Below are 27,719 nucleotides of genomic sequence, written 5' to 3' on the forward strand. Positions count from 1 at the left end.
CAACGTCTAATGATCCCAAAAGCTTACCGGTTATAATGACACTCTGAAGTATCAATAGTTTCTGACAAAAATTGCAGGAAATTAAACAGGCACTTTAAAATAGAAGCACATTAGAAGTTCTGGAGATTTAAAGATTTAAGATTTAAAAACAATTAAGGGTTTGGCATCAATATCAAAGCCTTGAGAGCTCGCTTGCTAAATAAAAAAACAAACAAAAAAAAAAAAAAACATATTTTGCTACATGTCTTAGAGGTGCTTGTTGGAGGATGAATGTAATTGGGGGGGGGGGGGGGGGGGGGGGTTGCAGTTCAAAATCCCACAAAACTGTGCTGTGCTCACAAAACAAATGTAAACAGAATCCTGCAAGATAGTTATGCATTGGAAAATGAGGCAATAGGTTTTAGAATTATATTAAAGGGAGAAGCAACACGATCGCACACATGCACAATTTCTAGTACAAGTGCTGAAACTTTAAAGCACTAATGTGGTCCTCCTCCAACACCTTTCTCTAAAAAAAAAAAAAAAACTGTACATTCAAAACAGACTAAGCTCTGATTGTGGGTGAAAACTGGCTTTGCATAAGTAATGAGGAGGAATAAAAGACTGCCCTACATCCACACCAGAGATTACACTGCTAGCTGCCGTTTCTATAAAAAGATTCAATGCAGGGAGTATGAGTGACACAGTCTCTCTCACTCACACACACACACACACACACACACACACACACACACACACACGGTAGTATATTTATAGGACAGAAGGTTTTAGCATAAAAAAAAAAAAAAAAAAGGATCAGTCTCTGGTTAACTGCAGTCATCCAATCACAGATCTGCGACTGTTTCAGGCTTTGGAAGACAAACACAGCGAATGCTGGAAAGATTAATGGCTGCTCCAGACCAACTTCAAATGCCTTATACATTTCCTGTTCTCCTGTTTTCCACTTCTCATTTAGACTGCTTCCTTTTTGGGCAAAAAACAAACATCTATGAAGTATCACAGTGTGTGACACAGAAATACAATGCGGACGTACAAGCCCAGTCTGAGAGCCAAACACATGTTAGCCTGTAGCTTTAAGAAACTGCTCTGAGCTGCCACATATTCAGCAGGGAAAGTCCCTGTTGCAGGCTGACTGAGATGATGTGATTTTCCATTGCTTGATGACAGCTGGGTTAAACACATTAGCTACTGGTTTCAGGGAATTTTTTTGTTAGCCCCAAAAGATAATTCCCTCTACACTTAAAATGTTGAAATAAAAAAAATGAATCAGATTTGTTATGTACTTCAGTATAATTGACTTTTGTTTAGAATATGTTAAAAATGTAAACCCCCTAAAAGTGCACAGCTTTATGTCAATCAGGTTACAAATATATGTTCCATAATATTTTTGTGCTCTGTGTCTGCAGCATAATAGGCAATCATATTAACTACAGTAACCAGTCACCCCTTCCCCCCAAAGGGACATTTTAAGGCGGGAAAACCCCTTGCTACTTAATTCACTACTGGAGAATGAGCAACAGTTTCAGTTTTTTGGCCAAACTGCAGGGCATTAATGTCAGGATTGGCTGATAACAGAGAAATGGGATTTGGGGGAATTTGAGTTTATGTTAAATGAAACTCAGTACATAAGCAACTATATCACGTGGATTAAAATTTGCTCTTTGTTGTGACCATTACGGTGCATCCTACTTTTGCAAATAGGACTTGAGATACTTCTACAACTTGAGTGGACTGTGTTTGACTAAAATACTCTGGAAAGGTTGTCTAGATATCTAGAGTTTATGGCATATGTCAGGCTAAGAATGAAGCCATGAGGTTGAGAGAAATGTTCCTGTGAGACTGGGTGGTCTCAACATACAGATCTCAGGAAGGATTAAAATATATTCTGCAGCACTTGAAGAGCGGTGCGCAGCAGCCTCAATCATTTTCAAATGGAAGCAGTTTTGAACCACCTACAGTCACCCTAAATCTGTCCTACAGACCAAATAATTAATCAAGGACAAAAGGCCTTTGTCAAACATTTAAAAAAAAAATGGCTATGTCTGCCCAGCACATTATGTCCTAATTATAATGAAAGTAATCTGGATCCTTACCACGGTTTAATGGGGTTCTTTTATTTCTCATGTTTAACCTCTACACTAGGTTACGTATCAATGGGTCTGCTAGCTTTTCCATTTATCCAGAAACTAACAGAGACAAACCAACAAACCTCAACAAAAAAATTTCCCTCTATGGAGGAACTGCCTCCTTGTGAATGTCAATACTGACAAAAATAACTTGCATTTCTGGTATATTTTAGAATTAAGTCATCATAAAAAGTGACTTTGTCTACAGCAGCAGCTTTGTCCTTTTTCCTTCTCGCCAGCCTGTGTGTCATGTATGGTTTACAAACCCTGTGGGTGCACCTTCAGCTGCAAACACGTGGACAATAGAAATGTGGTTATGTGAGATTGCACAAAACAGAAAGTGACAAAGTTGTGTTATCGTTCTACCTCCCCAAACTTTCATGATAAGCTCCAGACATATGTAGTTTATGTACTGTCCCGTACACGTGACCTCTTCTCACTTGTCCTAGCTGTTAACTGTTAAGAGCTTCACTAACAGCCTTCATGTACCAGTTCAACAAAGTCACAATAAAGGTTTTACCGAACAGGAAATGTCCACAAAATGTTCTAAATTTGGTCTCGGGTGTAAAATTAGCAGAGTACCTTAAATAGGGATAAGTAACTCTTTTGTAAATAACAGAACCATTGTACAAATGCATATAATTTATTCATTTGAATAATCGTGAGTAGGTCTCTCCCCAATAAATGTGCAGTTAAACATATATGAAAGGCCAATGATGTATATTTATTAGAGGATGTTACAGTGCGCTGTGAGAAAGAGTTCAGGCTTTCATCTGTGTTTTTTTCATGCTTCAGACTGAAAAGCCTGCAGTTTTTGATGCAATGCTACGGCCAGTCTAAGCATGGCTTTAACACATTCCCCCAATATCCTTCAACAGTGTCACATGCACAACTACGAGGACATCCAAGTTATCCTGGAAAGCTAGAGGAACTGACACAGTGTTGACACAGTGGCCTCATTTGTCTGAACTACAGTTTATGTCTGAAGCCCCTAATGAATAATGGACCAGGCCTCTTCTACCAATAGAGCAATGACCTCCATTACAGCAAGCCAGAAACAAGAACTTGAAACTTCATGGCCCATGCAGGATCCATAAATAAGCTTTGACAAAGTATGTCACACAACTGAAGGCAATTACCAAAAAAAAACCCCAAAACAAAACATGAAGAAGGCAAAGTACAACAACATTAACAATAGGTGAAGAGAAGAGTAACATGTAACATGGACAGTGTCGAGAATCACAAGCTCTTTATAGAAACCAGCCTGATTGTAAAGACAGAAAACAGCAGAGTTGTGAAAATGCTTGTACTAGTCAAAAAGGGTGCTCAGACCCTTTGTGTTACATATACTACCCCGCAGCATTGGGGGTAGGGGCGGGGGATAATGGATGCATGTATACGAGCAGATCTTGTCTCTCTGGTATTTAGGTTTGCCTTTACTTTTCATTCACATCCCACCGGCTGCAGAGGCCCATCTCCCTGCAGCCATCCCCTCCCCCCTTCCTGTTGTTGCATTTCAATGTAAATGGGCGCATGAATGGCTGCAGCTGGCCCATCAAAAGGCCAGCACTGCTCCTGGAAAGGGTCTCTGTGATTGAGATTCAGCCAGGCCACCCCACTCTACCCTCCCCCACTCAGCACATTGTCCTAACCCCCTTACCCAAGTCTAAGCTTATAGCTTAGTCCCAAAATAAAGAGGGCACTACAGGACAGCAGAAAGCTGATATAGCTGTGGGCCTCTGAGCATAATTGTTGTCAGAATGAAACCATTTCTCAACTCGGCAATAAAACCAAAACATATTTTATTTTATCAGAAGATGACAAAGGTAAGTAACAGACAAAAAACAAGATCACTGCAGAGAACAGAAAGGAACAGACCCAAAATGTCTTTCATATAGAGTGCTTACAATCAGTGTGGCATGATTCTTCTATTAATATGTCATGTAGAAAGAGAAGGCTGTCAACACAACTTTGAACACTGATGGGAATTTGCACAGCAAATCCAAATAGTTTCTCTCCTCTTCTCTGTTCCACTGTGCTTACACTGGTATATTGCAAGCTCAGCAGTACAGTGGTGTATTATACGTTTCTAAGTATGAAAGGTTCCACTTTGGTCTGGGTAACATAACTCTTGAGAAGGTCCACATTAGGCTTCGTGCAGACGGCTGCATGCCTGCCAATTTGCTATGACCACACTGGCTTGTCTATGCAGAAGCCACCAACTTCCAAGTGTACATCTGTACAGAAGAACCACATTACAGGCAGCACCAACGGCTCTGACAAATCATCTTTAAAACAGTGATTTACACAAAAGCCATTTAAAGAGCTAATGGCATTCACAAAAGCCTCTGACTGAGAAAACACAGCTTTTCAGAGGGTTTAAAACCACAAATGCATCATTTAAGCTCTGGAAGGACATGGAAAAGCCATTTAAAATAATCTGTAAATTAGAAGGGAGAAACATAGAAGGTGAGAGATCAGATAAGCACCCTGTCATGTCTTTTCCCCATGTGTCAGAGACAATCTGAACAGACCAGGACGCATCACACAGACTGTCTGCGCCATTAGCTTAGAGACCTGGCCGACTAACCTCAGGACATTTCCAACCCCACATATGGATAATACATCATTCCATGCAGTCTACTGCTCATCCGTACACTCAAACACCAACTGTTGTCTCCAGATTTACAACACCCCTAATTCATGCCTGCCCAGATTGAAGAATGCAGCCATTTGCCTAATAGTGTTACCAATTCAGACACTTTCAGTTTGAATGGACAAATGAGATGAAGCTTTTTATAGCCAAGACTTTCAACTATTAATTATTCCTTAAGACACACGTGGAGTCATATGAAGAATGTGAACAGTAGCATATCTAGAAAAACATAAAAATGAAACTATGAAGACATGCTCGTACAAACATTAGGTTTACTTTGTACCTGAGCCTCTTTGGAGTCAATCAGAATGGAACTAAAAGTGTGACTAAACATTGGCCTACGCACCTACAGATATCTTAGCTAGAAGGCAAACTATCCAAGGGCATAGGTCAGCTCACGCCATACGGCATTTATGACCTCTAAATAAATCGAACCCTGGAGTATACTACTGTGTGATAAAAGTTTTGACATTTTCTGCATGTCTAAAAATTATAATTTAGCATATCAATAGGTTTCCCTGGAAAATAAGAGTGAAAAATATTCCATTTTCAAGCTTCGATCAGAAAGATCAAAAGCCAAGTCTGTGGGGGGAAAAAAAAAAACATTTCTGGAGAAGTAGTAGCATGCCAGAGTAGAAAACCTTTCCCCTTTGATGTGCAGAGACTCAGGGAAGAGAAAATATTATCAAAAGTGCTGCAGCGGAAGGCTAGCAAGTAAGCAGAATCTAACACGAGTTAAAGACTCCATCAACCATCAGGACCTTCTAAAACCTGAAACGAGGCTCTACAGTCCCTGAGGGAAACAGCAGCATTGGGGCCCGCCATTTTGTTCCATTTCGCTTCGAGGACAGAGGAGGGGGCAAAGGACTAGACTGAATTTCAAAGGGCTTCCGATGCCATTTGAGTATCCACTGAGATTGTACTGTTAGAACAGAGCAGCTATAAAAGATTTACACAACTCAAACAGGGAGGAAGAGAAAAAAACTAAACATGAAGAAAGGGGGGGGGCAGACAGGCAGATGCAAGAAATAGGAGTAGCCATGCTTGTTTACCTAAAAGGACCACACTCTCAGTACAAGAGGGGGAGGGGAGACGCTGCATTGACAGAAGGCAGGCAGAGTGAGTGCTCGAGTTGCAGCTAAAGGCTTCTTTTCTCTCTTACGACCAACACAACTGTTTTATCCTTCCATTTCAGCTAAAGATGGATCTGCAAAGAGTACTGCAACACTGCGCCAGGCACCTTTGAATTGCATTATTATATAACACATGAGAGCAGAAAACACACGACCACTCTTTTTTTCCCCTCAATGCTGCACACATAAATGTTGGCAACGGTGTAAATATCACAACATTTTTTAAAGACAACCCCTTACATAAACAAATGTGAAATTTAGCCATATATTCTATTGAAATAACAGTCATACACCACTTTCTACAAAAAATAGAATCAGCGCCACAAACTTATACTGCTGTACACAACATAATCCTATAAATTTAAAGTGTACTATAATCACTCTACCCAAAACTATAGGTCAAATTTTGTCAAATGTTCAAAAAAATAAAAATAAAACACAACACACACACACAAAACCCCCTACAACCCCCCCCCCCCCCCCCCCCAAAAAAAAACCAAAACAAAAAAACCCAATAAAAAAAAAAAAAAAAAAAAAAAAAGCACGGTATACACACACAATTAATTTCAATAAGTACATGTTCAGTACAGCTTCTCTAAAAAGACAAAACTGAAATTGAGCAGTTAAATAGATTTGCAGGGTCAATTAGTAAACACGCACAATAACAACCTGCAAACCACCGCAGTCATTTAAAGGAATATAGTAAAGCATGTTGCTGAATAGTTATTAGTACTCAGTCATATTTTTAAGCATAAGGGCTACTGAACAACTGTCGCTGCATTTTACCTTTACTTAGCTTGAGTTTTCTTGATAACTAAGCATAATTCATTATTCTGTACTTCTGACGGGTTATCACTTGATTTGCTAACAATAATAGCCTGGTTGTCTGTCCTGTGCAACAGCTACTGTCAAGCCAGCCAAACAGAGCAATCAAGCAGGTCTTGTTCTCTTCCTTGCCATTCTGTTGTTTGTGCATAATACATCGACTTGTTCACCTTCATACCAGCTTTTCATCATTAACAAAAAACAACAAAAAACAAAACAAAACAAAGGTAGTCCATCTTTGAATGAGACAGAAGACTGAAGAGGAAAAACAGAGCACTAAGGTTTACAACATGCTTAACAGCTGGCCGATATCCGTACACCTCAGCGGTTGAGTAAGGTTGCATCGACACTAATCTCTGTCCAGACAAGTGTTTAAGCAAAGTTTCAGATAATCTCTGTCTACACAAACTGCCCGTGAACACACAACACACGATTAATCGCAAACACTGTGCATGAGTGTTTTTATAAATCAGGTAACACACAAATTTAAGGCAATCGTGCTGTCAGAACACAACATGAGCTTCCGAAGCAACTAGGGACGTAGTAATTTGGAGCAGGTATTGGTCAAAACCAGACCAAAAAAGCTGAGATAGATATTCATGTTCATGCAACATTCTTGTCAGCAGTGGTGGATAAGCTGCTAGCATGGGGGAAGGTAAAAGCTTTGTCACTTTCAAGATGGTATGCCAGCAGCAACTCTTTATGTTTGCATTGTTGTTTGATATAACCGCACTATTCAAGTGCGCTGCAATGACTGAAAAGTGAAGATGATGTTGATGTATAGGCTGTTGGCGTCTCTCACTCATTATGCTCTTTGTGTGATACTTGTTAAAAAAGATGTTTTTACAATTATGATAAAATAACATGGAATTAATTCACTTCACTCTTCTCCTGCCAACATGCATCCTGAGTATGTTGTGCAAGTTTGTGTTACATTATTGTGCGAGGTGCATTCACAGAAACTCACTAACAGAACTATAAAAAGCACAATATCCTAAATACACACTCGTCTTAAATGTTAGATACTGTAGGTTTTGTTTTTGCTTTTGTCACTGTGTTATTTATTATTTTACAAATAAATACCAAATGAATAAATGTATTCTTGGATGTATTTATCTGGTACATTTTATACTGATACCCTGTGAAACATAAAAGATCAATTACCAGTCTGTTCCCCACAATGAAGACCACGGCTTACTATTTAACTCTTCAAATCAGCAGATGCTCTAAGCCAATGTTTTAGTGTCATACTGGAAAGAAAGAAGTTGAACTGGTGCATGCCTAATGGAAATAATGGTAGTGACAGTATTATTATTAACAATGTGAAAAGTAACCACACCAAGAAGATAAAGCTATTAAATGTGTATGTATGAGATGGCTTAAGTTTAAATGGCCTGTATTTATATAGCGCTTTACTAGTCCCTAAGGACCCCAAAGCGCTTTACACATCCAGTCATCCACCCATTCACATACACATTCGCACACTGGTGATGGCAAGCTACATTGTAGCCACAGCCACCCTGAGGCGCACTGACAGAGGCGAGGCTGCCGGACACTGGCGCCACCGGGCCCTCTGACCACCACCAGTAGGCAACAGGTGAAGTAGGCAACAGGTGAAGTGTTTTGCCCAAGGACACAACGACCGAGACTGTCCAAGCCGGGGCTCGAACTGGCAACCTTCCGATTACAAGGCGAACTCCTAACTCTTGAGCCACGATCGCCCGGTTAACTTAAATTTGTAATTGACAGTAGGGCTGCACAATTTTGCATAAAATGAGAATCACGATTTTTTGGCTTAGAATTGAGATCACGATTCTCTCACGATTTTCTTTTCTAGTATAAATATTTATTGCACTTATTAACTCCACATCAACTTCGTAACAGTTGAGACTGAACATAAAAACAATAAATAAACCTAAAAACAACAAATGTCTCACGTTTTGTTGTTGTACTGCTTGAAATTCCATCTCCACCGTTGCTCGACACTGTGTGTATAGAGCAGGTAGTGCAACAATAGAAAAATAGTTGCGGGACGGCACAGTGTAGCATTTGTCGAGGGTGTTGATCATTTTCCTAAATCCCTGGTTTTGCACAGTGTTGATGGGAGCCATATGTTTGGTCAGGTGATAAGTGATAGCCTCCGTAATTTCTTTGTGCCTGCGGGAGTTCGACGTGTATAGGGAAGCGCTGTAAGGTTCCCGTTATTGATGTTTGGGTGGTTGACCGGGACAGATTTTCTCCTGTCACTTTCTCGTCATCCCTGACGTGCTCTCCGTTGTTTTTTCCCCTGCTAATTTTAGCATCACACGGCACAGCTTCTGTATCACGTGGTATAAGGCTCCGCCCTTGTCATTTGTTGAGCAGGAAGAGTGAGCGCTTGTTTTCATGCAGATTACGTCCCGGATCAAAATGCGGTACAATCATCGTCGTCGTCTTTTTTAAAAAAAATTTATCGTTGTCATTTGGAAATGAGATCGCACATAAGTATGAATCGAGATTTTCTAATAATTAATCGTGCAGCCCTAATTGACAGGATCAGAGACATGGCACGCAAACGTTCATGACTCTATAGGAGAATTCTGTAACAGGAAAAGAGCCAATCAGCATCCAAGCTGGAAATCACATGAGCCAATTCCAGTTGATAAACTTGCAGTTACGCACAGCAGATTTACAAGTGTCAGCTATGTGTTGGAGGCCACATCTACTCATCGTAAAGATATAACAGAGTGCCCTTATCACTTGATCAATTAAATCTGTAACCAGAAAGAATCAAGGCATGTGGTTCAAGTGTTCTAATGGGATTAGCCAGAGATGCTGACTGAGAAACTGCATACAGTCAGCATCACAACATACACATACAAGTACATGCATATCTTACGCGAGGGGGAAAAAAGGAACAGCTCTTCAATTCTTATTTTAGAGTGAATTGAAATCTGTATGAGCAGGGGATTCTGTACATTCTGATTTTGTTCCAGTGACTACTGAAAATAAGAGCTCAGACTTGTTCTACAATTATAAAAAGGGGCATCAAAATAACTGCCCAAATTTGTTAACAAGATGGCTGTTGAGTGGCGAGAATTGCTTCTAGGATGACTTTGATAAATCGCTGTCAGAAGGGAAGGTGCTCATCTGTGGTGGCCTTTTCACAAGTTTAAGTATCTGTCTGTCCAGACCAAAACACAAGCCCAGAGTTTTAAAACTGGGTCAGCAGAAAGCTCCATTTTATTGGTCCCAAAACGCCACAGTAATGAGAATGCTAGTGGAAAACAAGCAACAACCTAGGGCTTAAAATGAAAATGGATTAGTGGGGATGGACACACAGGCAAAATTATTTTCTACATTTTGGGGGACCCTTGAGATTATTCTCAGACATGAAAACTACTCTTGGGCAGCAGAAGAGCAAAATCACAGAAGTCAGCCTGCCTGAATCCAGGCTCATAACTTATCAAAGCCCAGCAAAACTCCACTTCCTGTTACAGTGAGAGTATATGTCTTGTTTCCTTGGTAGCAATTTTAGAAACAGAGGCATCAGTAAGGGGAACCAGACGGGACATGCAATTCAGCTGAATTCAACCAGGATGGCAGTTATCACTAATATCTTTGAACAAAAAATTCAAATACAAATCAAATGTACAAATCAAAGTTCACAAGGAAACAAAGGAGAACATACACAAAACTGACAAAGTCACTGAATGATGGTCTGCCTATGCTCCAAGGCAAAAACATATACACATACATTTCTTAAAGGCACGAGAAGTGCAATAGTGTCTCAATGAAATGGGCAGTGAGGCTCATACATGGATCAGACGTGCAACTAGAGCTGGGCGATAGAACGATAACGATATGTATCGCGATATAACTTTTACTCGATAGAGAAATTAAACTATCGCGATAGACCTCGCCGCTCTTGTCCTCTTAAAAAAAAAAAAAAAAAAAAAAGGTCAGCCAATCCAAATTAAGTAGCGCAGAGCCAAACCAATCACAGCCGCAGCGTCACGTCGTGTGACTTGTTACGTACAGCACAAGTGCCAAGCCGCACATGTGTATTTGTTTGGGAAGCAGCCAGCCACCGTACAGCCCGGGTAATGGAGGAAATGAGTGCGCCGACTAGGGAAATCAACCGAGCGTGACCGAAGGTTACCGAAGAGAAAACAGATGATGGTTCCAATGCCGGAGAGATTGTCGAACGGAAGAGCCATAGAAGTTCCGTAGTGTGAAGGTATTTCGGCTATTTCAAGTCTGACAAAAAACAGAGTAGCGTGCACTGTAAATTGTGCCGAAAGCAAGTCTGGAAATACAATAAACTGGTGCATGCGTCACACTGTGCGCCACGTTATTGTTTCGGTGAAATGAATTTCTACAATACTGTTACTGTTAATTCTACTCTCTGCAGTGTTTAAATGCTTACATATACACACAGTTACTGTCCCTCCACACATACGACTCGGTTCTGCTTCTATGCCCCAGCTTTGTTTACTTTTTCCCACCGAGGCTTCTAGACTTCTGATTGGCCAACATTTCTGCACGGTTAGGAATCTAGCGCCACCTGCTGCTTTGGCATGTTCATAGCAGCGTTTTCCTTCATTTCTGCCTTTATGTGTGGACGGGATTCTTTTTTAAAACGAAAACGGAAAATCTCCGTTTTCAAAAATACCCGTGTACGCGTGGACGTAGCCTCAGTCTCTGACTGGAAGCGCTAATTCGTCATTCGGCTTTTGTCAGACTAAAGTAACTGTTAAAACTGTTTGAAAAGCTCAGCTATACAACAAGGAGAGATTGAGAATTTCCTTTTAGTTCTCAGTTTATTTGATTTTGACAAAAGTTAGTCAGTTTTGTCTGTTCTTCTGTAAAACAAACTAAGATTTATTTTTAGAATTAATATTTTGTTTCTAAGTGGAATTGACAATTTAGTCTGTTTCGTTTGTTCTATTTTGAAACTTAAACGCTTTAGCGGCTGCCTTTTGTGTAGTTTGCAATATTTGCCTTTATTTATCTGAAAAAGTCTCATGTTCCTTAAGTACATCTACCCTGCTGAACTTCATCCATCCATTCGCGGCCGCTTAATGGATGAACTTATTATGGGAAATAAATATTTAAATAAAAACAAGCTGCTGATTATTTCACATTTTACTTGTGAGCAACGGCACATTTAAATCTTACAAATATAGTTATTTGGCTTATATCGTGATAGATATCGTTATCGCCTGAAATGAAAAAAAAATATCGTGATATGAAAAAATCTTATATCGCCCAGCTCTACGTGCAACGTGACCAAAAATCCAACATGTTAGCAAAGTATGACTCATTCAACATTCACTTTACCAGCTCTGCACTCCGTGTAGAGCTGGTAAAGTGCTGCTCAAGAGAAATGTTAACTAGGGTTAGTTAATTGAATCAGCTACTTAAATCCAACATTTTCAACTGCACTTTCTGTCATTGCGTCTTTTACAATAAAGTAAGCATTCATGATATGACAGAAATGGTATGGAAGAAATAGTCTGGAGTGTATTGTGCGTACTCTGAAGGATGGCAATGCTTCAGAGGGTAAAAGCAATCGCTTGTGTTAACTGCCTTTGTGGAAACAACGCAGCTGGCAGTTTGTTCTAACTCTTCTTTTCAATCGTACCCTCATCTTTTGACCCTTAGTCTATGTCCATTGGGGTGCCACTTCAGTAACACTGTTAACTGGATTTTCATTAACAGTTTTCTGTAATAATTTTGCATTTTATCTCGCCAAGCGCTCCTAATGTGCTAGTGTGTATAGTTGCAGTAGCCCAAACAATAGCACATGAGTTGCTGCTCGCTGCACATCCTATGCTCTGTGTGTCAACCTAACCTGATGTGGACGTAACTCTATTTCAGCCACATGACTGGTTCAGCATTGTCCCTGGCTTTTCATGTTGTCCGTGATTTCTATTGCTCGTATTTCAATGATCTTTATCGCCCAGATCTACTGGAGACCAAATTTGTTTACATTTCTGCTAAGGCACAAATTTCACACATAAATCCTGCACATCACCATCTTCATGTGGACATGAACAGTCTGTGCTGTAACAGCAAAGGAACTGAGGCTTTAACTATAGCACAGACAAACAGAACCTACGCAAGCTCAAGGGAGACAGAGATATGCATCACTGCCTCTGCAGTGTAGTCAACATGAACGCCCCAACAAGCTTCAACACTCAGTATCTTGGTATAAAACACCACCAACGGCACTGCAGTGTTTTCCTCAGCACTGGTACTGCACCAAAGTGGCAAGCTTCTCCTCCATATTCAATTTCCTCAAACCCCACCATGTTGTGTCTTTCCTTCATATTTTTTAAAGGAGGTGGGAAGGGGGGGTGTTCCACTGAACCGACACTGACAATTTAGATAGTTATCCATTCATACAGTTAGGCTCCAAACTGTATGCAAGCACGTAGTGATAAAATCCGGGCAGCCTGTGGACCCGCAATGCATAAACAAATCCTCTTCACTGGTTTCAGCTTTGACTATGTCTTTCATTGCTTTGTTTACACACAGGGTTGTACAAATCCAAAGCATATCCAAATGCATAAGAGCTAGAGAATTAAGACGCTAACCTAACTGGAAAAGCTGGAAGACCAGTATTGCGTTAGGTCACCAGCTAAACGAGCAATGCTACTGTGCCTTTTGAAAATAGGTCAACATTTGGATGTTACTGGTGCACTCTCTTGAGTAATGTCATGTTAATTATTGTCTGGGATATAAAGGTGCCCCTTAGTCTTAAAGCATAAATATACAAATAAGCCAATTATTAGCCTAAAGACCGCGGACAGTTTACATCAAACCACCTTTGCTTGCAAAAACCTTTCAAAAACACACGCACAGCGCTACTCTGTTAGTAATGCCACACGTGGGCATGGGGTACCAATGTTTGCAGTATTGGCTGCTGACTAAGATATTTAGACTTAATTTTAAAGAGTCAACACATTGACAATCACATCAAGCTCAAAAAATGATTCACCACAACTAAATAAATTTTGCTTCAGAGTGTAGACGATTTCTCAATGTGTATCTAAGAGAAGGGATTCCTTCTTTCAAACTCGGATCACTTGGGAGGGGGGATGAAGAGGATAACCCCTCAATAAAGCTGCACTTGAGAAGTAATTCTTAATATTTTAAGAGGAAAAAAACAAAAGTACATGTAGTTCAATGGCGATACAATGTCAAAGCGCTGGTTAAAAAGAGTAAATGCACGAAAACATTGCACATTCACACCATAATAACGGGTTAATCTCGGGGACAGCAGGAGTCAGTTTGTTGTTGTTGCCATGTTAGCTTTGCAGGGAGAGTAAAAGCACACCTACCTCTGTCTGATTCCCACAATTTCAACCAGTTACTGAATCTTTAACGTTTAGTCTACGCCGTGGTGTTTTCCGCCGATGCTGGATGGTCCCATTTGTCGCCGTCGGTTCACTATACACTGCTCCGGAGACATCCGCATAAATTTGCGACGACCATCGCAGCTCATTCGAGTCGAGGCTAGCGCTAGCTTGTTAAAATCGTGTAGACCAACAAACAGACGTCCACAGAAAAAACACTAAAATATCCACGAGAATTCGTTTACAGCGTTGCTATTTCATCTTCTCCAAAAACTACGGACCTTTAACGGTCCACCTATGTAGCTCGAGGCTAGCTTGGGTAAATATAAGCCATCAAAAGATGTTATTTTTGTTTCGCTTTAATCCTCTCCGCCAAACCATTCGAGCGGTTTTCGAGCGGCCTTAGCATACAGTGTGCGGGGACGCTCGGCACGGAAACGAGTCGCGGATGAAACGCGAGCTCTGATTGGCTACGATGCTGTAGGCGGATACCTTTGCAGTGCACTTTGAAAACGACGCCATTTTGGATCAGCCCAACCACCCTATCCACCTTTCTGTCCAAGCTTGAGACGTGCCCCAACGTGGCGGCCCATGTGTCACAGTTTCAAACGCCTGAGACAACGCTCCATTATATAGTTGGAGGACCACGAAAAGGAAATGGAGTACGGGCGTTGGGTGCACTCGTTTTTCTGTCTTTATAAAAACGCATTGCCAGCTCGCGTGGTACATGTTCCTAGACACGTTTACGCCGGTTGGCTCGCATCAGTAAGTGGAAGCACTTGTTTATGACAAAATAGTTCAGACAGACTTTGTCGCGCAGGCGCACAGACATTCGCGAGTTCGTGTTGTCTGACCCTGATGTGAGCTATTTTGCGACACTTATTGAGAGGGGGGGAATCCCTGTGATAATTAAACACCTGCAGCTTCACATAATTACCTACAGGACCTCGGTGTGTGCCTCTATGCACACTGCTATTCTATAACCAATCCGTTTAAGTCCATTTACCACTCATTTAGTACGAGAGCAGTAGTTATCCCCTCTAAGTCTTTTTAGCTTAGCTATACTGACCTTCCTGATACCATTGGGCCTGGTAACCCGCAAGAAAAAATTCTGTATCATCATAAGTCATAGTAGTTATACATACATCATACTCGCTGGCATGTTTTTTAGTATTTAAGAATTTATTAATGAATGTAAAATCATTTAAACAACACTATCGGCGGTTTGGGGTTGATACTTTGAAATTGTAAATGATTATCCTTGTGAAAAACGCTCTGGAAAACTTTTTATTATAATTCTTAAGATATGCATGTTTCACGGCCTTTTATATGTCTAATGACGTGATCTAAGTGCAGCTTTCGGCTGATGAGTCTGTGAAGAAACCGGAGCGTGCTGGTGAACAAACCTGACAGACCCGTGGTTAAACTGATACGTGAACGGATGATACGAATGCTCCTATTGGCCGAAAGGAAAACTCCAAACTCTCATTGGGTCACTTTTATGCCATTCAATCAGACCTGTACATACAGTTCCATACAGTCTGCGTTTCTACGACATTGTTTTCATTATCCACAAAGCCTTTCTTCTTTCTTCTTACTTGACTGAAGCTTATTCACATTAATAATACCGGGTATTATTATTATTATTATTATTATTATTATTATTATTATTATTATTATTAAACTGGACCGAAACACAAAAGCACCCTGCTCTCAATCTAACCCCACGTAACCAACATTGTCTGTTTTCATATGCATTCATTTTGCTAAATCGCACCGTACCAAAACAGCTCAATCATCTTAACCAACAGCGCTCTCTGGTGGACCAGTGATACATCTTTGACTGAAAAATCAAGTAAACAAACACCCACAACGCTTTACTGCAGGCTTCACGGGAAGCAGTAAATTTGCTAATTTAAACCGTTTACATACATTACACACATTTTTCTTTTTTTAATTCTTTGAAAATTGCGGTTAATTTCGCAACAATAAAGAGGGGGGTAAAGGTAACTGTACTCTCTGATGTGTCGTAAATGTGCTGCTTTAAAGCTGTTTTGCGTAAATCCTGCGCAAACATATGCGCAGCTTGCAGGTCCTTAAAGATCGACAAAGAAAGGTTAAAGTTCAAAGTTCGTTTTCCGAGATGCGTTTAACTGTATTATTTAGCATTCTGCACATACTGAACACACAATGTATCTCTAACGAGGATTATTAAATAATGAAATCCGATTTTTTTTTAAATTAAATAGTCTTTGTGAGTTTCTCGCGCCGAAGTAGGTCCCCGCAGGGCTGCCGTCTTTGCCCGGCTGAGCGGTTGAATAACAACGAGCTCGAGCTCCAAACCGAGCTCTAAACCTCCGAGGAGACGGAGACAGCTATGTCGGTGCATTAGCTCCGTTAAATGTTCGCTTTCGACTAACGACAGCCACTATGTCAGCTTTGTTGTTGCAGCAAAGTGCTGGTGTTTGTCGCAAATACAGCAGAGGTTTATTGTGGACGCTGCTGAAGCGAAACTGTTATGTATTGGAGAGCAAGCCATTATCCAGCCGCGGTGTTCAAAATGTCCCATCTAGGTGTGATCACGTGAGGAAGACGCTTCTTACAAAGTCAGAGCGGACTCTTACAGATCAGCAGCAACAGAAACTCATACAGGTAAGAGTGAAGTAACTAATAGGATGAGTGGCCATGGATGGCCACTTCATTCGGAGGAAAGGTGGTTTAAATGACTGACGGTTGTTGATGCCAGACAGGAGTATTTCAGAAAATGCTGTTCTGCAGGGGGGTTTCTTCTTGTTTACCGAGAATGGTCCAAAAAAGAGGAAATATCCGGTGACCTATGGTTCTCTGGATTAAAATGCCTTGTTGATGCGAGAGGTCAGAGGAGAATTCCCAGATTGCTTTGAGCAGAAGAGCATCTCTGAGCAGCTGAACTTTGAAGCAGATGGGCTATAGCAGCAGAAGACCACTCCTGTCAGATAAGAACAGAAAACTGAGTCTAAATTTCACACAGGTTCATCAAAATTGGACAATAGAAGATTGGAAAAACATTGCGTGGTCTGTTGAGTTGATTTCTTCTGTCACATTCAGATGGCATGGCCAGAATTTGGCATAAACAACACGAGAGCATGAATCCATCCTGATCCGTCCATGACTCAGCTGTGTTGCTATCATGTCGATCTGGACCAAAATCTCAGAGAAATTTGTCCAGCACCTTATTGGATCGATGTCACAAAGGATTAAGGCAGGTCTGAGGACGAGGTGTACCTAAAGAAATGGCCAAGAAATATCTTTTTAGCAGAAGGCTCAACATGATTGATTTTTCAACACTTGATCTATAAGTAATTTTATCTCCCAAAACAGTGCTAATAGCTTTTTTGGCATCAACTGAGGTTGATATCTAATAATAAAATAATCAGAAGTATCCATGGCTCTAGTCAAATTTCCTTCTCACATGTCATTTTAACTTCATGTAAGAAAATATTAATCTCTCTGCACTGTTGTTACTGAGATTTACTTCACATATATGGTATAGTTTTATTATAATGATTTAACTTGTTAAATTTGAAAGTGTCAAATATGATCGCCTTAATCACTTGTCTAGCGTGGAAAGAAAAGCGTCTGGAATTTTTCAAGTTTCTTCAAGGAAACTTAAAAAAAGTCCAGAGGCTTTTCTCCTTAGACTATGATGACCTGGATGACTGAGAACCGTCACAGATGCCTTAATAACTTATTTTTATTCTACTCTGGAAAGTCTTCAGTTTGAGATTGTGACATTGTCTGTTGTTTTTCCTTAAGTTGTAAACACATTTGTTGATAATAAATTTACACACTTTTGATTTAACTAGGTTTTCTAGTTCTGATTTTGATTCTGATTTCTTTCCACCTTTTTTCTCCAATATTCCCATAACAGAGTCTTCTCCACAGACCTTTGGGGCCTAGCTTGGTGGGACTTAGAAAAGAGCTAATTAGGAACAACCTGCTCAGGAACCCTGTTGGTTTGGCAAATTTACTCGGTAAATACTTAGTTTACCTTCATAAGTTGTTTAAAAATTCACTTATAGCTGCTTTAAATTAAACTGTTTGATTTCAGGGGCAACAAATCTCTTCAGTACATCTCAGTCTAATCAAAACAAAGATAAAAAGAATGGGCCAAAGGGGAAGACGCCAGAGGAAGATGAAGGTAAGCGATGCATATTTTTTTGCTACTTGATGCAACTGATAAATACCTGCACCACACCTGGTTTCTTTGTCACGTCATTTACTTTATTTTATTTTTTATTTTCGGCCTCACCTTTCAGAGGAGAAGAAACGTCGTGAACAGGAGGATCAGATGTACCGGGAACGCCTGCGAACCCTCTTCATCATAGCGCTCATCATGAGCCTGCTGAACTCCATTAACACCAGTGGCGGTAACATCTCTTGGAACGACTTTGTGAACGAGATGCTTGCCAAGGGGGAGGTGTCACGTGTGCAGGTCGTTCCCGAGAGTGACATTGTGGAAATATACCTTCATCCCGGAGCAGTCATCTTCGGAAGGCCTGTATGTTGTACATGATTTTCTGCACACACACACACACACACACACACACACACACACACACACACACACACACACACACACACACACACACACACACACACACACACACAGTTAACACACTCAAAGTAGTGCAGGAGACCCTCATGCTTAATTCTAATTTCCTGCTACGTCTCATGCTTTGCAGAGGCTGGCGCTTATGTACAGAATGCAGGTTGCCAACATTGACAAGTTCGAGGAGAAGCTGAGAGCTGCCGAGGAGGAGCTGAATATTGACAGCAAGGACAGAATACCAGTGTCCTACAAGCGCACTGGATTTTTTGGGAAGTAAGAAAACAACTCTTATCAGAGCAGACATTCTAAGAAATCGTTTATGAGGTGCCTTCCTAATCTTTTCTGAGGATTAAGAAATAATTCAAGGCACTGCTAAAATCATACAGAGCAGATACGACAACAAAAACAAAATTATGGCTTATTTTGCTTTTCATAAAAACATAAGTTCAGCAGTATTCATTTATTTATTTATTTATTTTCTCCTCATGAATGCCTGTGTGCCAGAAACATGTTGGGAGTTTTTTGTTGTGAAAATAAATTTTAAATTTAAATTTTATTTTGAAAAGAAAATGCCTTGGAGTTTTTTTTTCGTTTTTTTTTCTTTTTCATATTTTATGCTACGTGTATCCCTGCCAAACAGCACTTCCAGTAGAAGTTGTTTGAATCCAAGAAGCGCTTCTTTTCAAATCCATTTGAACTTCATTATTGTTTCTTAGACTATGGGCGTATGCATGCAATCAATGTGGTCATAAATGTTAATATTTGAACTACAGGTTTGTCGTAATTTCAAGTTAAAAACAGCCTTTTTCCTCCCTCTATTCTTGTTTCAGTGCAGTCTATGCTCTGGGCATGGCTGCGATCGGTGTGGCGATTCTCTGGTATATCTTTCGACTTGCTGGCATGGGTGGCAGAGATGGCGGCTTCAGTGCTTTTGTAAATGAAACACATTTTAGCAAACTGACATCTATGTTGTTTGTTCTGTGGACTAACTCCACATTCCAACTTGCCTAACAGAATCAGCTGAAGATGGCCAAGTTCACCATCGTGGATGGGAAGTCGGGTAAAGGTGTGAGCTTCAAAGATGTGGCAGGCATGCATGAGGCTAAATTGGAAGTAAAGGAATTTGTTGACTACCTCAAGGTAAGAAACGTACTCAAAAGTTAAAATATGTTCATTTTGCACAAGTGAAGCACATTAAATATTTGAGATTTAATTAAGAAAGCCTTGATCAACTGAATCCTCAAACCTCCTCCTCTGCGGCTTAATACTCACAGCACTAGCTTTACCTTTTCATAGAGTCCTGAACGATACCTCCAGCTTGGCGCCAAGGTGCCCAAGGGTGCATTGTTGCTTGGCCCTCCAGGATGTGGGAAGACCCTGCTTGCTAAGGCTGTAGCTACGGAAGCCCAGGTGCCGTTTCTGGCTATGGCTGGCTCTGAGTTTGTGGAGGTCATTGGAGGTATGGACACACAGCATGAGCATCAACATGATGCTAATATTCACTGTGTGAGTTGATGATGTTGTTTATGATCATCATATAGATATAGTATTGGGTTTTACTGTAGTGAAAGCTATCTGATTTACTTGAGCCTGTAAGAGCGAGTGCCCTATTTTTTATATGTATATGCGCTGTAACAGTGATACATAAAAAATCCCAACAATCACATGACCAGCTGTGAACAAGCACTTTGCGACAGTCCCCTTTTTCAGGAGGAAACCTCCAGCAGAACCAGATCATGTACAGCGATGTGTTTGTTTGTAGGCCTGGGTGCTGCTCGGGTCAGGAGTTTATTCAAGGAGGCTCGCACTCGAGCACCCTGCATCGTCTACATCGATGAGATCGATGCTGTGGGAAAGAAGCGCTCCACCAACATGTCAGGTTTCTCCAACACTGAGGAGGAGCAGACTCTCAACCAGCTGCTAGTAGAGATGGATGGTGAGTAAAACATCTGGTTTTAGAGCAGCCCATTCGCTTTTCAGGCAGAATACTAACCTCCTCTTCTTTTGCAGGCATGGGAACAACAGACCATGTCATTGTTCTTGCTTCCACTAACAGAGCAGATATTTTGGATAATGCTCTAATGAGACCAGGCAGACTGGACAGACACATCTTTATAGATCTGCCAACACTGCAGGTATCATTGGGTATCTTCCAAATGGGTATCCTTGTCATTTGTTGCTGAGCATTTAATAACAACTTAACCTTGCTGCTGTGCAGGAGATTTGGATTGGTTTGTTTCATTTCGATTGTTTTCCAGGAGAGGAAGGAGATCTTTGAGCAGCATCTGAAGATCTTGAAGCTGACTCAGCCAGCGAATTTCTACTCCCTGCGTCTGGCAGAGCTCACCCCAGGCTTCAGTGGTACGTGCACATTTATGGTTCTCCTTAGGGATGGGGATCAAGAACCAAAAAACTGTCCAGTCAATCGTAATCATCAAGCTTGTTAGCTTATCTTCTGTGTAGGCTTGCTCAGACAACAAATCAGGAATCAATAAAATAATCAGTATTGGTTTAATAAGTAGACTCCCTCTTGGCATTGGTATCATTTAAAGAGCATCATTCCTAGTCCTAACTGAAGTCTATGAACATCTTTGGGCATACTAAAGTACTGGTCTATCTGCCTCCATGAAGAAAGAGAAGTTCTAAATCAAAAAGGATAAAACATCTCAACACTGCTGATGTTGAAGTGTTATTCTAACGTTTGTTATCTCATGGTGTCTCTGCAGGTGCAGACATTGCAAACATTTGTAACGAAGCTGCTCTGCATGCTGCCAGAGAAGGGTACAAATCCATCGATACCTTTAACTTTGAGTATGCGGTGGAGAGAGTTATAGCAGGTACAATAATGCACACGCTAAGTTCTGGGAAATAAATATTTCTCATGTGTCGGTGGCAAAATCTGACAAATGTGTGTCATCAGGAAGCGTAAAGAAGAGTAAGATCCTGTCTAAAGAGGAGCAGAGGGTCATTGCCTTCCATGAGTCTGGACATGCCTTAGTGGGATGGCTCCTTGAGCACACAGAAGCAGTTATGAAGGTACTTGAAATGTGACGCATTCTATATAAGTAAATCTTTCCAGATCTAATTGTCATGTTTAGCTTTAATCAGATAAGTCCAAAGTGTTCCACAGAGCGTGTTGAGAGTAGGGTTTCATTTCAGAGGAGCACTTGTTTCTCCACTTCACCACTGATAAGTGTTTTGGCAGTTTATACAGATGCCTGGATTATTCATAATCCTGGGTCTCTCTTCAGTTGCTCCTTTTCTGCCTCTTATACCATTTGCTGTATTAGACTTTCACACATCTGTGTATAAAAACCCAAATGGATATGCCGCATGTCCCACACAAGACACAACTATGAACAAGGACTGTGGAGGTTATATGTTGATCTAGAAAAGCATACAGTTTAATAGGCTATGATACAAATGTAAATACTCTAAAAAGGCAACAGTGCAATTGGTTAACCCTTAATCTGTACAATTCACCTTTTTATAAACCTTTCATAAACTGACAGATCATGTGATGTGTTTCAGGTTTCCATTGCTCCACGTACAAACGCAGCTCTAGGATTTGCCCAGATCTTACCCCGTGACCAGTATCTCTTCACCAAGGAGCAGCTGTTTGAGCGGATGTGTATGGCTCTAGGAGGAAGAGCTGCTGAAGCAATCACCTTTAACAAGGTTACTACAGGTACCCTGCAACTAATCTTCACACGAATCAGCTGCAATGTTAAAACCACCTGCTTGATATCGTTAAGGTTCTCTTTTTCTGACACTAAACCAGCTCTGGCCTGTTGGAGCTTACAGTCAGGCCTTCTTTGCAGGTGTCCTGTGGGGTCTGCTCCAGGGTAATTTTAGAGGATCTTTTGGGTCTTGTGGGAGGCTAACCCAGCTATCATAGGCTACGTTCACACTGCAGGTCTTAATGCTCAATTCCGATTTTTTGATCAAATCCGATTTTTTTTGGTCTGCTCGTTCACACTACAAATAAAATGCGACAGCAAACGCGCTGTAGTGTGAACGCTTTCAAATTCAAATTCAAATTTTATTTGTCACGTACACAGTCATACACAGTACGATATGTAGTGAAATGCTTGGACAACTGCTCGTGACCTAAAGAGAACAAAAAAGGAAAAGGCTATGAATAAGATAGGAAATAAATATGAAAAATTAAAAAGGGTAAATTTAACTAGGAAGGAATAAAATATAAAGCGGCCCGCATGCGCAAAAGAAGACGTCACACACAACGCGCTCTGTTTAGACCCAGACCAAACAGTATTGTTTGACTGATGGCCCTTAATATAAAGACTTCGGACTTTACATTTCCCAATTTTTGCTTTAAGTTATTTTGTTATTCACATAATAATGTAAATAACCTAATAATTATCCTTATTGCTGTTTTAGAGGAGCGGTGCTTCAAAGGGTAGTTGCAGATTTCTGTCAGAATCTGCAGATTATACAGTACAAATAAAATGTTCACATTTCTCCAACGTTGTCTTCCCAACAGTTTCACTGACATCTACACTGGATGGCCAGGAAGCGTTCGCGATGTCTTCTCTGGAGCTGATAATTGGCGTCTGTCTTGTTTCAGTGACGTAAAAGACGGATTTAATGCGACATGACCGATCAAACAGCAGTCGCTTTCTGAAACATCAGACATGTATCGGATTCAGTACCACATACGAAAGTGACCCAGATCGGATTTGAAAATATCGGATTTGTGCCGTTCACACTGTCACACCATGATCGCATATGGGTCGCATAGGGTCAAAAAAAATTAGATTTGATGCGCTTTCGCCTGCAGTGTGAACGTAGCCATAGGGTGAAACTGGTTGGCACTCTGTTGTAGGATCTGTGTTTCAAGGTTGTTCCTGTACACCTGGATATTCTTACCAAGCAGTTTTTGTGGTGTAGAGAGGTCCATTGTCCTCCTGGAGTAGACTGTTATCATCAGGGGGAAATGTTGCTATTGGTGTTTAGTGTGATTAGTCTCCAACTGTGACAAACTAACACACAGAAGAAAGCCAGGATCCAAGGTCAGAGAGCAAATTGTTACATTAACATGACTGATGATTTACACCCATGTTTATGGTTTCTATTTCCTGTAATCACAACCTACCAGTGAACACTTCTCTTTTTTTTTTGGTCATACTGCTTACTTTAAATACATTTTCTATTATCAGTCAAATATCTAATTGCTGGGCAGCCAAATAAATATTCTCCCTTTTGGCAAGTTTGGTTAAACCTGAAAGATGTGGGAGTGGGCTTTAATTAAATTTAAACATTAAGCGTCTTTTTTTCTGTGTCCCCAGGAGCTCAAGATGACTTGCGCAAGGTGACGCGTGTGGCCTACTCCATGGTGAAGCAGTACGGCATGTGCGACAGTGTCGGGCAGGTCTCGTTCCCAGAAACAGAAGAGCAAGGTGCCATTGGGCGCCGTCCTTTCAGCCAGGGCCTGCAGCAGCAGATGGACCATGTGGGTTCAAAAATCGGATTAGTCCTCTGTTCTCAGATTAGCACTGTGAATGTTGAAGTAATAAGCTAATATTATTATGCTAAAGTATACATTTGTAGCTCTTGCAGCTGTTAGAGTATGTACGGGACATTTTCTGAAGGTTTGGACGCTTTGCTACAAGCATCCTATTAAAAATAATATTTTTTTTATAATCATAATATTTCTCAGTTTTAATGTTATTTGTATTCATTCAAATGTAATCTTAAAAGCAGTTGCAAATCATTGACATTTGTTTTAAAAGTGAATTGGTAAATTTGAATACATCTTTCTGTATTTGCAGGAGGCTAAGATAATGATAGCTCGTGCATACAGACAAACGGAGAAGCTGCTCCTGGACAACAGAGACAAACTAACACTGGTCGGTTGTTTTCTTCTTTATGCGTTTTAATCATGTGAGGCCAATTCTTCTGTATTGCCTTTAAAAACTCGCTGGGTCTGTCTTTCCAGTTGGCCAATGCGCTGCTTGAGCGTGAAGTCGTGAACTACGATGACATTGAAGCCTTGCTGGGTCCACCACCCCATGGGCCCAAGAAGATGATCCTCCCACAGAGCTGGGTGGAGGCAGAGAGGGACAAACAAGACACAGGAGAAGACGAGCCTCAGCCGCCTCCACCCCACAAGCAGACAGACGAGGACATGAACCCTCAGCTGGTGTGATCTTCGAAATGTACAGCGTATTTAGTCCCTTCTTTAGTGCTTTATATTTCTAACAGTGAAAGTTTATAAAAAACTCTGCAGTCCGTGCAAACTTTCGTGCAAATGAACATTTGCAGTTGTCTCCACTTAGCTAATGTGTGTGATAATCTGCAACTTTCAGAATGAATATTTTTGGGGAAATCCATCATTTCTCTCGTGTGCTTGCTGCCGAGACATATGATTATGCAATGGTGACAATAAAAACAAGTGTTTTTAAACAGGTTTACAAACAAATACAAGTGCTAACAGTTGAGAAAAAGCCTCTGAACAGTATTTACTTTGTGCACTTAGCAGGTTTATGCCAACATAGGTGTTGATGGCTCCAGTAGATGTGATCTTTTTAATTTAAAAAATATAATAAATCATTTTCAGGGTTAGCTTCAGATATTTCTTTGGAAAATCTGTGTTATTTTAGATGGCAGAAGTGAAGCTGCTTGAGCATTTGTAACTGGAGTTTTTCTTTACTGAAATAATCTGTACTGTTAGGTCACATGCACAAAATATATTGGCACTGATGTTTGTGACTGGGGTTTTAAAAACTCATCAAGGTGTGCATTAGTCTGTAGTGAGCTGCAGTTAGACCGCTTAGACCTGAAACAGAGGCGGTGAGGAATAACTGTTCTGAGGAAACCACATTCTGCATTTTGTAAAACACCTTTAAAGCTGAGATTTCAAAATGTATGTCATGCTGGTGATGAAGCAGCAGATTTTCCACCACACACTTTGGTCTTTCTCTCATCTTGAATCAGTAATTAAGTAGGAACAGATTAGAAGGTGTTTCTTTTTTGAGAAACGATGTTTGTCAGGGACTGCACGTTGGTTTTATTGCTAGAAGTGAATATAAAGCTCCAAAGAATGGTTTTGCCAAATATTTAAATAAAGTTTTATTTAAACATTGTGTTGTTCTTTGTGGAACATCTAATATTAATGGTATGTATTGATGATGATAATGATAATAATAATAATGATGATAATAATGACAAGAAACAGAGTAAAAAGGTTCTGGTTTATTCATTAGACACGGGTAGAATCGTGCATATATGCATATATGTAAAAAAAATCTTCACTTCCAAAAAGAGTAATTACAGAATATTTTATGGTTCAGTATGTTTGTTGACATGGCTTCCAAAAAGATTAACAGATGCTGGAATGAAGGATCAGTCACCAAAAAAGGCAAATTTAATATGCAAGAAAATTAGTCTTATAAAATAATCATGTATACAAAAACAAGAACATATTTAAAATCTCAGGCTTGTATGAGTCATTACTGAGCCATCCAAGAATGAGAGCAAACAACGCCAGACATGAACGCACATTTTAACACATTTTTTGCCCTGTAGCATGCACACCTCGTTTCCTCGTGACTGATCCTTTCAACTCAAATTTCTCACTGTCTCACTTTCTTTTCCTGAGCTAACCACAAAACTTAGCAGTGAGCCCTTTTGTCAGTGTGTCCACTAAAACACGAGGCACATTAGATCTAAGGCCTGTGCTTTTACAGCATTCGTTTTACCTGGACACACTTTAAGTCTTGCTCTGGACATTTCAAATGTGCCCAGAAAGAAAAAAACAAACAAACCTCCAAAGGCATGATCTGTGTCCTGAACTGCTTGTCAATCACACAGGCATCCTTTCTGTGGCATACTGTTCACCCTAACGCGGGTCATACATGTTGGCAAGTTTCTTAAAGCGTGGTCCCCAGTCATTAAGGTAGTCGTAATCCTGATCTCCATCAGAGCTACCCGAAGCAATAGAGCTGAGGCTTCCTGCAAGAGAGCCATCTCCTTCATAGTCATATATGAGGGCGGTGTCGTATGGAGGCACATTTGGATCATGGTCAGCAGCTTCCAGGCCCTGAGGAAAGAAAATGTTTCTTAGCTGATTAGGTTAAATAAAAAAAGGCTATGGGAATGCTGTTTAACCTGTAAATGGGAGATGTATATAGCTGGGCATCATCTGCATAGAAGTGCAGTGTTTTCTAATAATAGTGCCTAAACGTAAAATATAAATAGTATTGGTGCTATTACAGAACCCTGTGTGACAAAGACTTCCCCTTTACGTGCTCAAATTGGAATCTATTAGATGGATACAGCTCAAACCACTGCAGGACATTTCATTTAATACCAACAGTGTGTTCTAATCTCTGCTGTAAATGATCGTGTCAACAGTGTAAAATGATGCACTGAGGTCTAACGAAACAAGCACAGAAATGGGGCCAATGTCAGAGTCCATAAGATCATTTGTCACCTTCAGTAGTGATGCACTGTAAATCCTGGTTTAAACTCTTTAAATAAACCATTCCTCTGCAGATGATCATGTAGTCGTTTTACAACTACGCTTTCAAGAATGTTTGAAATAGCAGCATAGTTGGAGATTAGTTGGTTTATAATCAGCTACTATAGTTAGGCCAAGTAAAGGCTTTTTAAGTAGTGGTTTATTTACAGACACTTTAAAGCCTGCAGATTTCAATTCAGTTTTATGTATATAGCACCAATTGAGTACGACAGTTACCTCAAGACACTTTATATTGTTTGATAAAGACCCTACAATAATAGACAAAACCCCCAACAATCAGACGACCCCCTATAAGCAAGCCCTTGGCAATTAGTGACAAAAAAGTAAGACGTCCTAGCTAACCCTGTCAAACCTCTCGAATTTGTTGTTTTCTCTTTCAGATGAGCAGCAATATCCAGCGTCTACATTGTGTTGGCACATGACAGTGAAGAAAACAATAAAGAAAGAAGCACTTAAAATTTCATTACAGCACTTTCAGACAGATATCTGCTGTACTGAAATTGTTTTTCCAGTGTAATCCATTAGTGTAAAATTAAATGTTA

The 27,719-nt window shown here is 40.4% G+C and overlaps 3 protein-coding genes across 5 annotated transcripts in view; 1 reads left to right on the plus strand and 2 right to left on the minus strand.

Moving 5' to 3' along the window:
* The window catches only part of ankrd11 (ankyrin repeat domain 11), a 121,470-nt gene extending 106,833 nt beyond the window's left edge, over positions 1-14,637 (minus strand). For both annotated transcript variants that reach the window (XM_085402747.1, XM_085402746.1), the window contains exon 1: positions 14,069-14,637. The gene's annotated coding sequence lies outside the window, so the exon portion shown is untranslated. The remainder of the gene's footprint in view (positions 1-14,068) is intronic.
* Positions 14,638-16,196: 1,559 nt separating this feature from the next.
* Positions 16,197-27,574, plus strand: spg7 (SPG7 matrix AAA peptidase subunit, paraplegin). 2 transcript variants are annotated; one of them, XM_085402750.1, is made up of 18 exons: positions 16,197-16,735; positions 17,994-18,096; positions 18,174-18,263; positions 18,382-18,623; positions 18,808-18,947; positions 19,505-19,607; positions 19,689-19,814; positions 19,971-20,133; positions 20,437-20,610; positions 20,685-20,809; positions 20,933-21,035; positions 21,401-21,511; positions 21,595-21,710; positions 22,206-22,362; positions 23,984-24,147; positions 24,467-24,544; positions 24,634-24,853; positions 27,558-27,574. In XM_085402750.1, the coding sequence occupies exons 1-17, from the start codon at positions 16,514-16,516 to the stop codon at positions 24,841-24,843; spliced, it is 2,427 nt and encodes an 808-aa protein (XP_085258876.1). In that variant the 5' UTR covers positions 16,197-16,513; the 3' UTR covers positions 24,844-24,853; positions 27,558-27,574. The 2 variants fall into 2 exon arrangements, with proteins under 2 accessions (XP_085258876.1, XP_085258875.1); XM_085402749.1 differs by lacking the exon at positions 27,558-27,574 and having other exon boundaries at positions 24,634-25,780.
* Positions 25,896-27,719, minus strand: part of cdh15 (cadherin 15, type 1, M-cadherin (myotubule)) — a 28,104-nt gene continuing 26,280 nt past the window's right edge. The window contains exon 14 of the mRNA XM_085402751.1: positions 25,896-26,736. Coding sequence (XP_085258877.1) covers positions 26,536-26,736 — 201 coding nt within the window. The 3' untranslated portion in view covers positions 25,896-26,535. The remainder of the gene's footprint in view (positions 26,737-27,719) is intronic.

Source organism: Rhamphochromis longiceps, linkage group LG1 (assembly GCF_057381845.1).
Source record: "Rhamphochromis longiceps isolate RC_006_pf linkage group LG1, R_longiceps_female_GT1.1, whole genome shotgun sequence".
NCBI lineage: Eukaryota > Metazoa > Chordata > Actinopteri > Cichliformes > Cichlidae > Rhamphochromis > Rhamphochromis longiceps.

Bases quoted from the DNA above. Each gene is read 5' to 3' on its own strand.
- spg7 (XM_085402750.1), top strand. From the start codon at position 16,514: ATGTCAGCTTTGTTGTTGCAGCAAAGTGCTGGTGTTTGTCGCAAATAC. The intron at 18,948-19,504 runs GTAAGAAAACAA...TTCTTGTTTCAG, and splicing joins CGCACTGGATTTTTTGGGAA to TGCAGTCTATGCTCTGGGCA. The intron at 19,608-19,688 runs GTAAATGAAACA...CTTGCCTAACAG, and splicing joins ATGGCGGCTTCAGTGCTTTT to AATCAGCTGAAGATGGCCAA.